At 40.9% G+C, this 14612-nt stretch overlaps 1 protein-coding gene across 2 annotated transcripts in view; it reads left to right on the top strand.

Moving 5' to 3' along the window:
• ATP13A4 (ATPase 13A4) overlaps window positions 1–14612 on the top strand; it is a 45653-nt gene that overhangs the window by 17061 nt on the left and 13980 nt on the right. For both annotated transcript variants that reach the window (XM_021536808.3, XM_085587773.1), the window contains 16 exons: window positions 184–354; window positions 789–946; window positions 2376–2564; window positions 2878–2939; window positions 3660–3810; window positions 4389–4475; window positions 5139–5292; window positions 5899–6010; window positions 7921–8045; window positions 8895–9058; window positions 10058–10180; window positions 10809–10888; window positions 11641–11683; window positions 12291–12400; window positions 13195–13291; window positions 14012–14084. In XM_021536808.3, the coding sequence (XP_021392483.3) occupies window positions 184–354; window positions 789–946; window positions 2376–2564; window positions 2878–2939; window positions 3660–3810; window positions 4389–4475; window positions 5139–5292; window positions 5899–6010; window positions 7921–8045; window positions 8895–9058; window positions 10058–10180; window positions 10809–10888; window positions 11641–11683; window positions 12291–12400; window positions 13195–13291; window positions 14012–14084 (1899 nt within the window). The remainder of the gene's footprint in view (window positions 1–183; window positions 355–788; window positions 947–2375; window positions 2565–2877; window positions 2940–3659; window positions 3811–4388; window positions 4476–5138; window positions 5293–5898; window positions 6011–7920; window positions 8046–8894; window positions 9059–10057; window positions 10181–10808; window positions 10889–11640; window positions 11684–12290; window positions 12401–13194; window positions 13292–14011; window positions 14085–14612) is intronic.

Genomic DNA, 14612 nt, shown 5'->3' on the forward strand with positions numbered 1-14612 from the left:
GGTGTCAAAATATAAAAGTAAAAATTCTGTAAACTGGTTTCTCTAGATGGTATTCTCTAATACCACCACTAATACTGGTGGTGGCATTAACTTACCACCTAGATGTCTAGGTACTTATTTGAAAGTCAGCAGGCTGTTATTAAGTGTACTGCACTTTTCCTCATCTGAGCTAATCTTCCCTAGGAGAAAGTATTCCTGTAACAAAGATCCACCTACCCCGAGCTGATAATTTCCAGCCCTGGAGAGTGTACTGTGCAGAGGATTACAGAAAACATGTCCTCTTGTGTGGAACAGAGGTCATCCAGACCAAGGCAGATGACACAGGAGTAGTGAAAGCTGTGGTACTGCGGACTGGTCAGTCAACACTTGAGTTCACTTTTCCTTCCATGATTTTTTCAGTGGAACATTCTGACAAAGTATCAAATCACATTCAGTTAAAGGCACTAATCCATATTTACAACAGACAGATGGAGAATCATGATTCTGGGCTGGGCTAAGTTATTATGCATTGCTTCTTTTTGCTTGACAAAACTTCTACAAAAACTATCAGCATGTAATTACAAAGAGGAATTTTTCTTTGTTTCTAAGATATTGAAAAAATCGTTCACCCTAAGACAAAAAAACCTCTTTTCTATATTCTGCAGATAAGGTCACATACACTAAAATGAAACACCTGGGCCTTCCTTCATAAGTTGCAGAAAATATGAATAATTTTGAAGCCCTCCATTCTTTGCAGAGATTTTAAAAAAATATTTTCCCCTTGGAATGCTTTTAATTTGTCTTTCCAGGTTTCAACACAGCCAAGGGAGATCTGGTGAGGTCCATTCTCTACCCTAAACCCATGAACTTCAAGCTGTACAGAGATGCCCTCCGGTTCCTGATGTGCCTCGTAGCATTTGCAGCCATTGGAATGATCTACACAGTGTGTGTATTTGCACTTAACGGGGTGAGTTACTCAATGCAGGAGAAATGGTTCACTCGAAACCCTTTTAAGACAGTTCACTCATTCTCATGCATCAAAGTCAATGTGAGAACAGTTATGCACTGTAAACAGTAGTTCTGCAAATTTTAAATCCTAATTGATTTAGAACTTTTTCAGAAGCTTTCAAGAAATCATTTCATGCCATGATAATTATCTGCCAGTGTAAAGTCCAAGTCACTAGTTGCAAGGTTGATTCTGTAATTCAGCTTTTGAATAATTTTTCCCCTGGAGAATAATCTACAATTAGCTCAGAATATTATTGCCCCTTATGATATCAAAGAAAGTGTATTTAAGAACATATTATTGTGTTTGCTTTGCAGTCTTTTCTTTTTTTTTTTTTTTAACTCCCCCATTGTAATATGTAAATACATGCTGATGCTATCTCAACTTCTGTAATTGTCTTGTCAAATTTTAAGATTGAATCATGGAATGTACTAAATGCTTTCTCTTCTATTAGGGTTTATCTAAAGGGTAATAAGTACTTCATTCTAACATAAAATAGATACAAAATATGATCAAGCTGGTGTGTTCTGTGGTCTGAGAAAATATGAATGTAGGGAGAACCAGAACATGACAGAAATTCAGTACATTAAATCCAGGATAATTTGTGGTCAAAGTCCCAAGTTCAGAAACAGTGATAATAGATCTCCATGAGGGTTTGCAAGTACTTCTGAAATGCAAATTTGCTTTAGTTTACAGTGTCTCAGTCCTGGGACCCCAGTTTAAAAGCATTCAATTATTTAGCATTCATATCAACTGCCCAGAATAATGGTGTCTACATTCAGCATCCTGGCAGTCAGTTTTACACTGACCTCTAAGATTCCAAATTATAGATTGCTTTTACAAAAGTAACTGTTACTCAATGTCTTTTCCTGCAAGTAAAAGCAATTCTTTCACAACTCCTAGAACATAAGGTCAGAAGAAATCATTAGCTCGTATGTTCTGCCCTCTTTTTCATCACCATTCCATATGTCTCACCTGTCACCTTAACATGGAGTTCAGAACTGTGCCTGTAGGCATTTGGATGAATGCCCATATAAACAGCAGATTCCTGTGTGCTGTGTCATGGGAAAATGGGTTTGACTGAGGTAATGATCTAGCTGGCATGTCTGAACACATGTGTTTTGGAGGAGGCTGTGAACCCGGTGGGTTTGTTTGCATGGAGAATGGATGAAGGCCTGGAGGCTGCTCTGAAGCAGTGATGAGGCTTTAAAGCCTCTCGTTAAATCAAGCCTATTAATTTCTTATGGAGATGAATATGTGTTGAACCACGAGCAGAAAACAGAACAGCCTGGAGCACCTGCAGTGGAGGAGAAGGGGAATGAAGAGGGCTCTGTGTAAGCAGTGCTCCTTGCCACTCTCTTCCTGATAACTGTCCTTGTTGTTATGTCAGGAGGAGACAGGAGAAGTGGTGAAGAAGGCTTTGGATGTTATCACTATTGCTGTCCCACCAGCTCTGCCAGCTGCCTTGACAACTGGAGTCATTTATACCCAGCAGAGGTTGAAGAAAAAGGGCATCTTTTGCATCAGCCCACAGAGGATCAACATGTGTGGACAGCTGAACCTTGTCTGCTTTGACAAAGTAATGGCTCTGTGGTGGTTATGCCCTCATTGGTAATGGAGCCATGCTGGGAGTGGGAGGCAGGGGTTTGATTGAGCATTTCCATTGTATTTTAGAAACAAAATGACCAGTGCTCTGTACTTGAGTTCTTGTTGTCTGAACGAAGCTGTGGCAATTTCTTGTTTTTCTTGGAATCTAGGAATTGTCTGGTAGTCCTTTTGCTCTGCTCTGTGCTGGTATTTTCTGGACAGTAACTTCTTAAAGTATGTATTGTTTTTTATTCCTATTGGAGCTCTCATGTGGGAAGTTAATTTAAGTGTACATTTTAACTTAGACTGGCACCTTAACAGAAGATGGCCTGGATCTTTGGGGCTTGCTGCCCTCTGAAAGAAGCTGGTAAGGCTCCTTGACACACCAATGGCATCTAAATTTGGTTAGTGATTGAATTCTTCTACTAGACAAAGGACCAAGTCTGAAGGACAGTCATTGTTGAACAGTTAAGCAGTTAAGTTTGAAGTTTCCCATGTTTAGATTTTAAGTTTTACTTCCATTTCCCCTGGAAAATTAATTGTTTGCCTTATCCCAGGGGTCCTGCTCCACATGCAAAGATACAGCCACTGTTGCCAGCATTTGGCACAGCATGTTTGGGCAGTGTTCAGTAGACAGTCTGGGTTAGATCTCAAAGCTGCAGTGTAACCCCAAACCTTTATGATAGAAAGTTGCTGTTACCCTCAAGATTGATGCTCTGCTCTTTCAGTGGCCTTGATTTTGCCCATTTACATTTCCAGAAGTGTGAATACACAGAGTTGCTCAAACTTACATCGGCTTCAGAACTCAAAGAATCTTTGCACAAGCCTCAAGGAAGATATTTTATAATAATCTGTTCCTCTCTCCATCCCATTGGATTCCCTAACTAGGCATAACATACCTGGTTTGAGCATGTGCATCCCAGCCTTTATAGGTGTATGAAAAGTAGTTCATGGGGGCAAGTCCCCATCTGTGTGGTCTGGGCTCAGGATGGAATTTTAACTGCCCCCAGTTTAGGATTTTTTTTCTGCTAGTCTTATGTTGTTTGGTGTTCTCTGAAAGTAACTTTTATGTTCTCTTTTGCTTTAGCTTTCAGGATATTTACCGTTTCCCTGCAGACCACGGCCTGCCTTGGAGCCCAGTGTTCAAAGCACTGGCAGTTTGTCACTCATTAATTGTTTGGGAGGGCAAGATCCAAGGAGACCCACTGGATGTGAAAATGTTTGAGGCCACTAACTGGGTAAAACTGTGATTTGCTGTTATGCAAACAGTGGGTAAATAACCTTGCCATCTCAGGTTTAGCCAGACACCTATCAAAGTTATGAAATCTCAGGAATTCTGTTAAATAACTTGGATTTATTTTGACACCAAAAATATTTTTGTTCCTCAAAATCATGTTGTGATGATAAAAAAATCCAGATGATTTGTGGAATACTTCAAGAGCAGAGCTTTCTACATTAATACAAATTCTTGTGTATCATTTTCTCATTGAGTCTATGTTATATCTAAAGATGTTTCTTTATTTAATTTTGCTGTAATTAATAAAGGATTTATTGTCAATGAGAGGACATAGTCTATTTGCTGTTCAAGGGTACAGCAGTTTCTTAGTGAACCTGCTGAGGCTTTCTACTTGGTTGCTAAGAGAGGCAGTGGATTTTCCGTGATTGGAAGTGTTTAGTTTGACATCAGACAGACCCCTCCCAGGAATGAACAAGATACCTTGTTTAGAGGCAAGGAAAAGCTCTAAATAGATCCTTGAGGTTCCTTTCAGCTGTACTGATGTTTCAATCTGAAATATTTTTGTCTTTCAATACACAGGTGATAGATGATTCCAGCGGACACCAGAATGAAGGTCGAGGACCCACACATGCCACTGTTGTTAGACCTGGACTTAAAGCCACCACTGTAAGTTACTCTCAAGATTCACATCCACAGTCAAGTTAGACAGTTGGTGTGAGGGTTACCTTTCAGTATAGGAAAGCTTGGGTGTCCTTGTCCAGGAGAACTCTTCCCCACTTTGTCCTTCCTGTACTGCCTGCAGAGCGATTGCCTTGCTCTGTCTGATTCCAGACGCCTGGGGGAGCTTGCTGCTTGCACGAGAAACAGGGGGATGCTGGGTTAGAGATTGTCCAGCTCAGGGATGTGCCTGTCCTCATGGCTTGAGACTCAGTCTGAGCTCAGCTGAGTGGGGAGTGCGGTGGAGTCTGGTGGCTGATGTCAGACCCTTACTGGTGACATACTCTGGTAAGATGCTTTCTCACAGCCATTTTCCCTTTGCAAGACCAGTGTGAGACCTAACAGAGTCATATTAAAAGAAACAGAACTTTCAGTAAGTTACATTTTGTAGTCTGATAAAATTGTCAATGAACTTTTCCTATTGCTTAAGCTAAAGATTTCTGCACAAATTTAATCTCATCTTTATGTACCAGTAATTTTTGTCTAAGGGTAACAAATTAGCCCATTATACATGGTTAGCTTCTTACTATGGCCCAAAGGACAGACCTAAAATCCTTCAGTCTGAGTTTAAAATCCTTGCTACAGTATGTAATCCACTTGCTTTTCTCCTAGGCTCCTGTGGAAGGAATTACCATTTTACATCAGTTCCCATTTTCTTCAGCCTTGCAAAGAATGTCTGTCATTGCCCAGGAAATTGGTGGGGACCCACAGGCCTTCATAAAAGGGGCTCCTGAAACAGTAGCCATGCTGTGTAGAGCAGAAACAGGTAACAAACATTTATAAATGCATCCTAGAAACATACATGTATAAGTGACTTTGGATGGGGCAATGAGATAGAAGGCCAAAATGAGATTTATGTCTAAGACTTTATACTAAAGCCTGAGAAGTGTCTCTGTTGTATTCCAAGTCTAAGGCTAAGCTCTCACATAGCCCTTCTCAACAAAGAAGGATTTTGAGAGAGATAAGAGATAAAAGTAACTACCAACTCCTATACATGATGTACAGTCTCTGGCAGAATAGATATTTGGAAAAGTTGTCTACAGGTCCACCTCCCTCAGAAAAGTTGGGTTTCTTCCTCCAAACCTTGGGAGGGCATCTTAGAGAAGCACATATCGTTCATGACACGCTGGAAGAAGGTACATCTTTGCAATTTAGAACCAAAATTCAAAATTATAAAGGAGAGGCAAAGATTTTGTTATTGAACAAGATTTTCTTTGCTTGAACAAAAGCTCCTTTCTTTGATGTGCTTGGCCTATAAGTAGACTTCAGGTGTAAAAGTCCTCTGGGACATAAACCTTCCGTGCTCCAAGAGTTCCTTTAATTAGAAAGCAGTTAAATGCTGTGATAAACTGTGTTTTCCTCTTTTGCACAGTCCCATCCAACTTTGAAAGCAAGCTCCTACTCTACACAGCACAGGGCTTTCGTGTCATTGGCCTGGCCTGTAAATCTCTGCAGGCAGGGAAGCTTCCTGCTGCTCTAACAAGGTAAGCCATAAAAACTCTGCTCCTGGCCATGTTCAGCCTGGGCCAAGGGTGCCTCACAAAGCACCATCACCACATCACCCCTGCCAAGAGCAGAGTCATAGTACAGAGTTTTGTTGGATTCAGGCCAGTGGGAATCTGATTTAAATCTGGATGTAGGTCTGGGACTAGATAGAGGGCAGTCCTATGGCACATGCACAGAATCCTTGCACATTTCTTAACTTTTTCAACTCTGGATTTACAGAGGAAGCATATTCCTATTACACTTTGAAGACTAGCACATGCCCCCTGTTCATTCCATCATTTACACTACTCTCCTTGCAGATTTACCCATGCTTTCAGTTGAAGAGAAGTCTTTTCAAAATTTTTTATTATCCACACTCTTCCATTAAGCAAAGGCAGCAGATGACTCCCATTACTGTTCTCCAGCCCAGTCAAAGGCAGCAAAAGGCATGCCAAGGGGAACACAGAACTGCCAAAAGATGGTTTCCTCCACAGCTTTCTCCTTGGAACCAGCCTTAGCCCAAGGTTGCTTTTACTGCTGTGCCTAGGGTTAGGGTTATGCCTAGGGTTAGGGTTCTGAAAACCACAAAGCCCAGAGGTCCAGGCACACTGCAGCTACCAAAGGCATGCCAACAGGAAGACAGAACTGGAAAAATATGGTTTTCTCCTCAGCTTTCTCCTTTGAAGCACTCTTAGCCCAAGGTTGCTTTTACTGCACTGCCTAGGGTTAGAGTTATGCCTAGGGTTAGGATTCTGAGAACCATAAAACCAAGAGCAAACTATCTTCTGCTGTTCTGTTAGTTCAATCATTTAGCTTTCTAGCTTTAGCTCTGTTTAGTTACTAAGGAAGTCAGCAAACTCTTCTATTATGCTTGTGGTTTTAGTTTTGTAAAAACTGAGCCTCACAAAAGAGCCCTTTACACATGAATTCATATAGTTTTTTTCCTAAAACTCTTTTGCTTTTGTATGTGATACTCCAGAAACAGCACTTCTGAAATATCTGCAGTTACCGAGGATCTGCTCTCCTCTCTCTTTACTAGCTGTAGGTCCTAAATCAGGTGAGGGTCACTTGCTTTTTCACAGGGTTTTTTGCTTTGCTGGAAGGGCCAATGATGCTGAGGCGGAGTGCAAGTGGTTATTTCACTCTTGTGAGTGGTGTCATAACAAGCCTATCCAACCCAATGAGCAAATGTGTGTGAAATGGCCCAGATTTTGCAGTTGTGTATGCAGTTACAGCATGTGTGATGTTTATGCTGCCAAGAGAAAGGAGAAAGCTGCTGGTCAAACATTCAGGCACCACCTGACTCAGCTACTCTGACTGCCATGCAAGTGTTTGGCATCTCCTTGGTGTCTAAAATGAGTGTTTGAAAGCTTTTCTTATTTTCATATTCTTCAGAGAATCTGTCCCTTAGAGACCTCTAGTTCATGACTCAGGGGTAGGGTATCTACTCAGTTCTGTTCTCAACTGCATATGTTCAATTGCAAAAAAGCAATAGCACAGGTGAAAAGAAAAATGTAGGGGAAAACAGAATTGGAAGAAATGGGGGAACAATTTCCAAATTGCCACAGGCTGTTTGCTTAGGTTCAACTGTCAAGAGGAGCAGACACAATAACTAAGGTGTGTTTATTTGTTGTGCAGTGCTCAAATGAGAAGGTCTAGTGTGCAGGGACTTTCCAAATCAGACCACCACAGTTTGGGAGTCCTGCAGAAAATTCAGGGTCCTGGCACTGCTGGTATTGAAATAGCATCACAAAAGACAGACAACCTGGGACTGCAGAAAATAGACAAATTATTTTAATTCTTTTGAGTTAGGTGGGATGGTTGATAGCTATAACTGGCTATCACCAAATCCAATGGTGATAAAGGTAAAATAAATTATTAAATCTGTTCGTCTCTTTTTGACTGTTAGGGAGGAGGTGGAATCTGATCTGACATTTCTGGGTCTGCTGATAATGGAGAATCGATTAAAGAGGGAGACAAAGCCTGTTCTGGAAGAGCTCACTGCTGCCCGCATCAGGAGTGTTATGGTCACAGGTATCTAAAAATGGTGGATTATTTCTTATTTTTGTGGTCACTGGCGCAGACAGGGAGTCCACCAATGTTTAAGTGAAAAGTCTGCTCTTGTCAACACCACTGGTAGGAAGGCATGGTTATTTAATCCAAGAAACATCTGTGTTTTAATAATGACATAAAGTGAACCATGTTGTTCCTGGCAACTTCACCAGGCCATGTCTGATTCTAATAGAAGCTTGTAATGGAAGCTCCCTATTTTATAGGGCCTCCTGAAATGAGCAGAAATGGGGCATGCGTGCTCAGGACAAATCTCCAAACCTTTAAACATCTGTAACTCATGCCTACCAGTGCCTGTCTGTCCTTTATTTTTTATCCTTTTTTATCCTTTTCTTTTTTGAAATTTTTTCTTGAAGGGCTATTCTATCCAAATCCAAACCAGGGTTTGGATAAAATAACCCCAAGTTTTTCCATTGTCCAAAGACTTGGGCCTCACCTCTTTCTGCCTACATACACCATAGCCAATCAATGATAATCAAGGATACCAGCAGCAACTTAGCACTGAAACCCTCACTGTTTTTTGTTTGAAACAAATAACCTAGAACCATATTCCCCATATAGATTTCTTCAAGCTGAACATAAACATAATTTATGTCCAGGTCAAAATGTTTATTTTCCAAATGAAAATATGTTTATTGATTGAGACACACCTTATCTGCAAAGTTTTAATTTTTATCAAAAACTTTCTTATGCACAGACACTGAAATTTTAATAATTCTTCTGGATATATTTGAAAACTCAGAATTCAGGCTAATGAATAAAAAATTCCTCACTGCAGAAAAGTTTAAATAACACTTCCTTTAATTTTTTTAGGGGACAACATTCAGACAGCTATAACAGTTGCCAAAAATGCTGCCATGATAGCTCCAACACACAGAGTGATTCTTGTGGAAGCAAACAAAGAACCTGGATCTTTTTCAGCATCTATAACCTGGAAATCCCTAGAAGAAAACAAAATTGAAGACTACAGAAGCCTGGTGAGCATATCAGAAGCAGGTTTTGTGCAGCAGGAAAACCAACTAAGATGGAATGCTTTAAACAAGGAGTGGGATTATGGTAGTATAACAGAGAACTGCCAATCACCGCCAGAATATGTGCTAGAAGAGTGTTTATGAAGAGGGGATCTTTATAAAAATGTGCTCCCCTAGAGCTTACTTCCTAGCATTTTATCCTGGGAACACATTTTTGCTAACTGCTTAGCTGGGTTTGAGACCAGATTTGCAGAAATCCCAGAAAGATTTGTCTCTAGCCCTCATGCTTAGCTGATGCCAGTTAAAATGCTTGCTTTTCCTACAAGATTTGATGGTGTAGATGTGGACTTAAAACCTGTGGAGCTGCATTGAATGAACCAGCCCTGTTCAAGCAGGTAGAGTGTTAGCACTTTCCCATACCTGCAGAATTAAAACACAGACCCACTGTTGAGAAGTTGCATATACACAGTGAATCATAGCTAAGCCAGGCTAAGAAATTTATTTAATGAAGCTTCTCCACAGAGAAGCTGGGGAAAAAGACCAGTTACTTTCTCCCTGAAGAATTAGTCTGAAGGTGCTGACCCTTCTCTGTGAAGCACAGAGTCAGGCAGATGGTGTGGAATATCTGCAGTGGTTCCTCAGACTGAGCAACTTGTGCCTTGTGTTTCACTGCACAAAGACTTCCTTAGATGTGGTGCACATATGCTGTCTTTAGTCCCTCTCATTTCCAGTGCAGCCCACCAGATTGGTACTGTTGTATGAATTCTACCAAATGCAACAATCCATGCAACGAACACCCAGTTAACACTTAAGTTACTAACATTATATGCCTCAATCCCTTTACAAATCCAAGCAAAGGCAAGGGGGCTTGAATCCAAGTCTCCCAGAGCCTTCAAAACACCCTCTTCATGGTATGTCCTTTACTTTGTCTGTAGTAGTGTCTGTGCAAACGCAGAGTAGCTTTCGAGGGCCTGGGCACAGCACTCATTCTGTCTCATTTTATAGGAGGATGACAATCAGACTGAGCCAGGAATCAGGCTGGCATTGGGATCAGGCCAGTATCATTTTGCCATGAATGGAAAATCTTACCAAATTGTAGCACAGCATTTCAGGCACTTACTTCCAAAGGTAAGATCTGGATTATGTAACTGGAGTAGCCTTGCCATTCAGGAGATATAATTGTCCCAGTCCAATTAGCTGAAGAGACCTGTATCAGGACATCTTTGGGAACAATTATAACACTGAAATACTTATGGGCTGAATGAATCTCTGATATTATTATATGGGGAAGGATCTGAAAATACCTGTAATTTTCTCTGCACATTAGAGGAGCAGGCATGTCTTAAGGTATGAGGACATGATTTAAAACATTTGTGCCCATATCCCTACCCCTTGTACAGCACTGACCTGTTTTGGAGAACAGGAGAAAATGTGATATTCTACATGGTGCAATTCAGCATAGGTTGTCTGTTCCATGGACAGGATACTCTCATGGATTCTCTTCTTATAACTGCCTGGCAATCTGTGTTCATCAGGTAACTCAAATGGCATACCAGGCCTCTTGCCCTTATTGTCATTGTTACTTTTTCAAAATATTTATGAAGATCCACTTTATCTTTGATCATCAGCCTTTCCTGCTTCAGAATCTAGAATCAGTTGTTTATAAGTGTGATATTTGGTGATTTAAATTCAGATTATTACTGAAGTCACTTACTTCAAGTGTTTTAAAAACAATTTCCTATTTTTCTCCTTATAGCTCTTGCTGAATGGAACAGTTTTTGCTAGAATGTCTCCTAGTCAGAAATCCAGCCTTGTAGAAGAGTTTCAAAAGCTGGAGTAAGTTCCTAATGATTTTGAAATTGTTTGTTGAATTTCCAGGCTTGAAAAGAGTCCAGTAAGAGCTAGCTTTTGTCTAGCATAGAGTTTTGTGAAACTCACAAAACCAAAACCTTCACACATCTGCAAGCTGCCAATTAAATTCCAAAAGTCTGTTAAAAAAGAGACACTCAACTAAGTTCTGGTTTGGCAACCTGACAAAGATCAAATATTTCAATGGTCCTGGCTTTTTTTTGTTCCTATCATCCTTCATCTTTACTTCTCTCTGGGCCTCGAGGATTGACATTTGTCTCCCCAAGACTTTTAAGAATCTCTCCCAGAACTGCAGCTTTTCTGAGCTTGCTGCCATTTTACAGTGCTACTGCTGGCTCTGTACATCTACAGTGTGATGGGTTATAAAATGTGGCAGGGCAGTCTGGATTGTTCACAGTCACAGTGATATAGATATAGAGATATTTCTGAGTCATAAGCATCTTGTTGCCTGTTGTTCAGCTCTTTCCCAAGCCTTTTGAAGATCCTCACCCTTATTTTAGCTAATTAGCTCCCAGGCCTTGTTCTAGAGCTAGGTGAACTTTAAGCCATTTCAGATTATCAACCTGGTTGTGTGCAGTTGTGAGCACCTCAACTGCTGTCTGGCCAGACAGGCATTAACTTTCTAGAAAGGCTTTTAACAAAATCTTGTATGACTTGTATAAATTACGTGCATGGAGCAGTGTCTGATTCCTCATTTGCCTTATCACTTTATTTTTAAGTTACTTTGTGGGCATGTGTGGAGATGGAGCCAATGACTGTGGGGTAAGTGAAATGTTTTTACAGTATATTTTAAAAATGAGAAAATAATGCAATGCCAGTAGAATATTCCAAACTGAGCACATGTTGGAGATGGGAGTGTGCCACTTATTCATAGAGCAGCTGTACTATCACCAGGATTGATTTAGACCTGATCCCACTGTGTGGTCCTTTCCATGCAAGAGCTGTCCTAGGCAGAGATTTTTGCAGTTTGTGATCTCAAAGACTAAAGAGCCAGTCAGTCTTTTGCAAGGTTCATTTTCCTTGCAAAAAACACCAGAAGATTCTCCTGGGGGGAGCAAGCAGAGAACCTAGACTAGCTGCATGAAGTGTGGGAACAAGCAAGTACTAAAAAAGGAGGCAGAGCCAAACCTGTCTTACACAGGTAGTGGATGGATGTGGAGTCTGTGGAAAATGAACTTTCCCATGCTCTCATCCCCATTCTTTCCCTGGACTTGGCATCTCACTGGAGGAACCCTCAGGGTGGAACACACCCAGGGAGTGAAGAGGCACTGCTGCCACAGAACACATCCTGTAATAAGGAGTCACTGCTTGGCTGACATGTAAGTCTCTGTGTCTTCTGGTGAGCACTGAGGAGGAATGTGACTTTCAGGCTTTGAAAGTGGCACATGCAGGGATATCACTGTCGGAGCAGGAGGCGTCTGTGGCTTCACCTTTCACATCCCGAACGCCCAGCATAGCCTGTGTTCCAGAGCTAATCAGGTAAGCATGGGTTTTACTTCCTATTTCATAAAGAAGAAAGTTCCCACTCCTCTCAAACATTAGGCTTGTGTGTTCCCACCGAGTCACAATATGAATATCTAGAGAAAAATAAATGTCTTTCACCTTGAAATTGCCATTTGCTTAGTCCCTATCTGAAATGTCTGTAAGAGACATTAATTATCACAAGAGGAGGGTATTTACTATTGATGTTTCTGTCATCAAAAGTATTTTAAATGCAAAAGAAAGAACAAAATGAACAATGCTCCATAAAGATGAATCAAATGTCCATCAGCCAACCTGTACACAAATTTTAGGTCCTACCTCTGATACATTATGCTACTAAAATATGGTATCTATTATGCCAGGATCCTGATTTTGCTTACTGGAGTGTTTGAGTAGCCAGGGTGAGAGCATTATCCTGATTGGATATTGCATGTTCACTGTAGGAGGAGAGGACTTGTTAGTTCTGAGCTAAGTGATCAGATGCTTGGCTTTGCAAGTTTTTCCTCATATGGAGTGTTACCTACACTATTAGTGTCAGCAGAAAAAATTGCTGAGGTAAATGGCAGTCTACAGGTGACTGGAATCAAGCCTATTTAATGGAACAAGATATCTGCAAGTGATGACTTTACTTTCATTTAGGTCAGATTTTATTTATTTCACCTCCCAGCAAGATACTGTTAGAGGCCTCTCTGCTTGTGACACATGCCTTGTTTTCAAGAGCCTTTTGAGAAAACTGGCACCAGGACAGCCCCACCACCTAATTGCTGTCCTTTATTTGTGCCTTCACACAGGGAAGGCCGTGCTGCTCTTGTCACTTCCTTCTGCATGTTCAAGTACATGGCACTGTACAGCATAATTCAGTACCTTGGTGTTCTCCTGCTTTACTGGGTATGTATTGGGAACACATTGGCTGGAACTGGATAAGCTACTATTTCCTTGTAGGAGAAATAGGACATAAAAACCACATGAAACTGGGAGATGGAGATTTACCTTTACCTGAGCTGCAAACTTCTGTGGTGTGATCATATGGTCCTCCTGTACCCTCAGCAGAAAACTGGCAAGATTCTTCCCATTAACTTCAGCCAGAGGGCTCAAGATCCAAGCCAGGCAGAAAGAAATCTGAGATACTGAATGGTGCTTTGGATGAGGGCATATGTCTGTGAAAAGGAAGAATCTGCTGTAAGCATATGCTGTTACAATTTATTCAGCATTTAAAGCATGAATTAGCTTGACAGTAAGCAAATCCCCTGGAGTGCCTTAAACCACTTTTTCATGGCTTTCTCCCAGATGGAGAGGAGGGCTTTGTGCTCAGAAATAACCCAGCAGTGAGAAAGCAGTCTATTCAAATATTCTTATTTTTGTTGCCTGGAGTGAACTAAAAGTGTAGTTAGTCTAAACAATGTGCAAAATGAGAATATTCACCACAGGCCAAATGGTGAGGAACCTATTGGCAGGGTGGTAAAGTGTGTGGTCTCCTTATCTGCAGAGCAGCATTTCAGAACAAAGACAGTAGCTCCATGGATATAATACAGCTTTCTGGAGATGATAGAAACATGTCCATGGCAAATGTCTGATTTGTGATTTTCTTCTTTGTTTTCCTCTTTTCAGCAACTAAATGCCTTTGGGAATTACCAGTTTTTGTTCCAAGATTTGGCTATTACCACTGTAATTGGTGTGACAAGTAAGCCCCTTAGTCATCCTATGTATTAATGAGAGAATGATCTCAAATATTTTTCTCCTCCTTGGAAGTACATAATTGTACATAGAGAAAGAAAATGGAGGCCAAGCTTTCTGCAGACTAAACATCCTCTATGTAGAATACAGGATGTTTGGATTAGTAGAAGAGGGGTCTTGTTAGAAAAAAGCCCTAAAGATGGGAAGTACTTAGTGGTGCATTTGCTGAGCATGTAGCTTGTTGCTAACTGGGGGATGCCATCTTTAGAACCAAGGAGTAAACCCACAGCAAGTGCAGTGCAAAGTCTATTCATGCACTTTCCTGTTGACTTAGGAAGGCAGATTAAGAAGACACCTGACTCCACACCCAAATGAAAAAGTAGAGATTAGCTTTTATGAGTCCAGCTCACATTTGAAGCTGTAAACCAGAGCTCTGAAAGAAAAGAGAGGTGAAAATAGAGAAGAAAGAAATGACAGATGTCAGACACTACAGAGCAGGGAGCTGTAAGCCAAGAGTAAGAGGGGAAACCAGTGC

Source organism: Lonchura striata, chromosome 9 (genome assembly GCF_050655825.1).
Source record: "Lonchura striata isolate lonStrDom1 chromosome 9, ASM5065582v1, whole genome shotgun sequence".
NCBI lineage: Eukaryota > Metazoa > Chordata > Aves > Passeriformes > Estrildidae > Lonchura > Lonchura striata.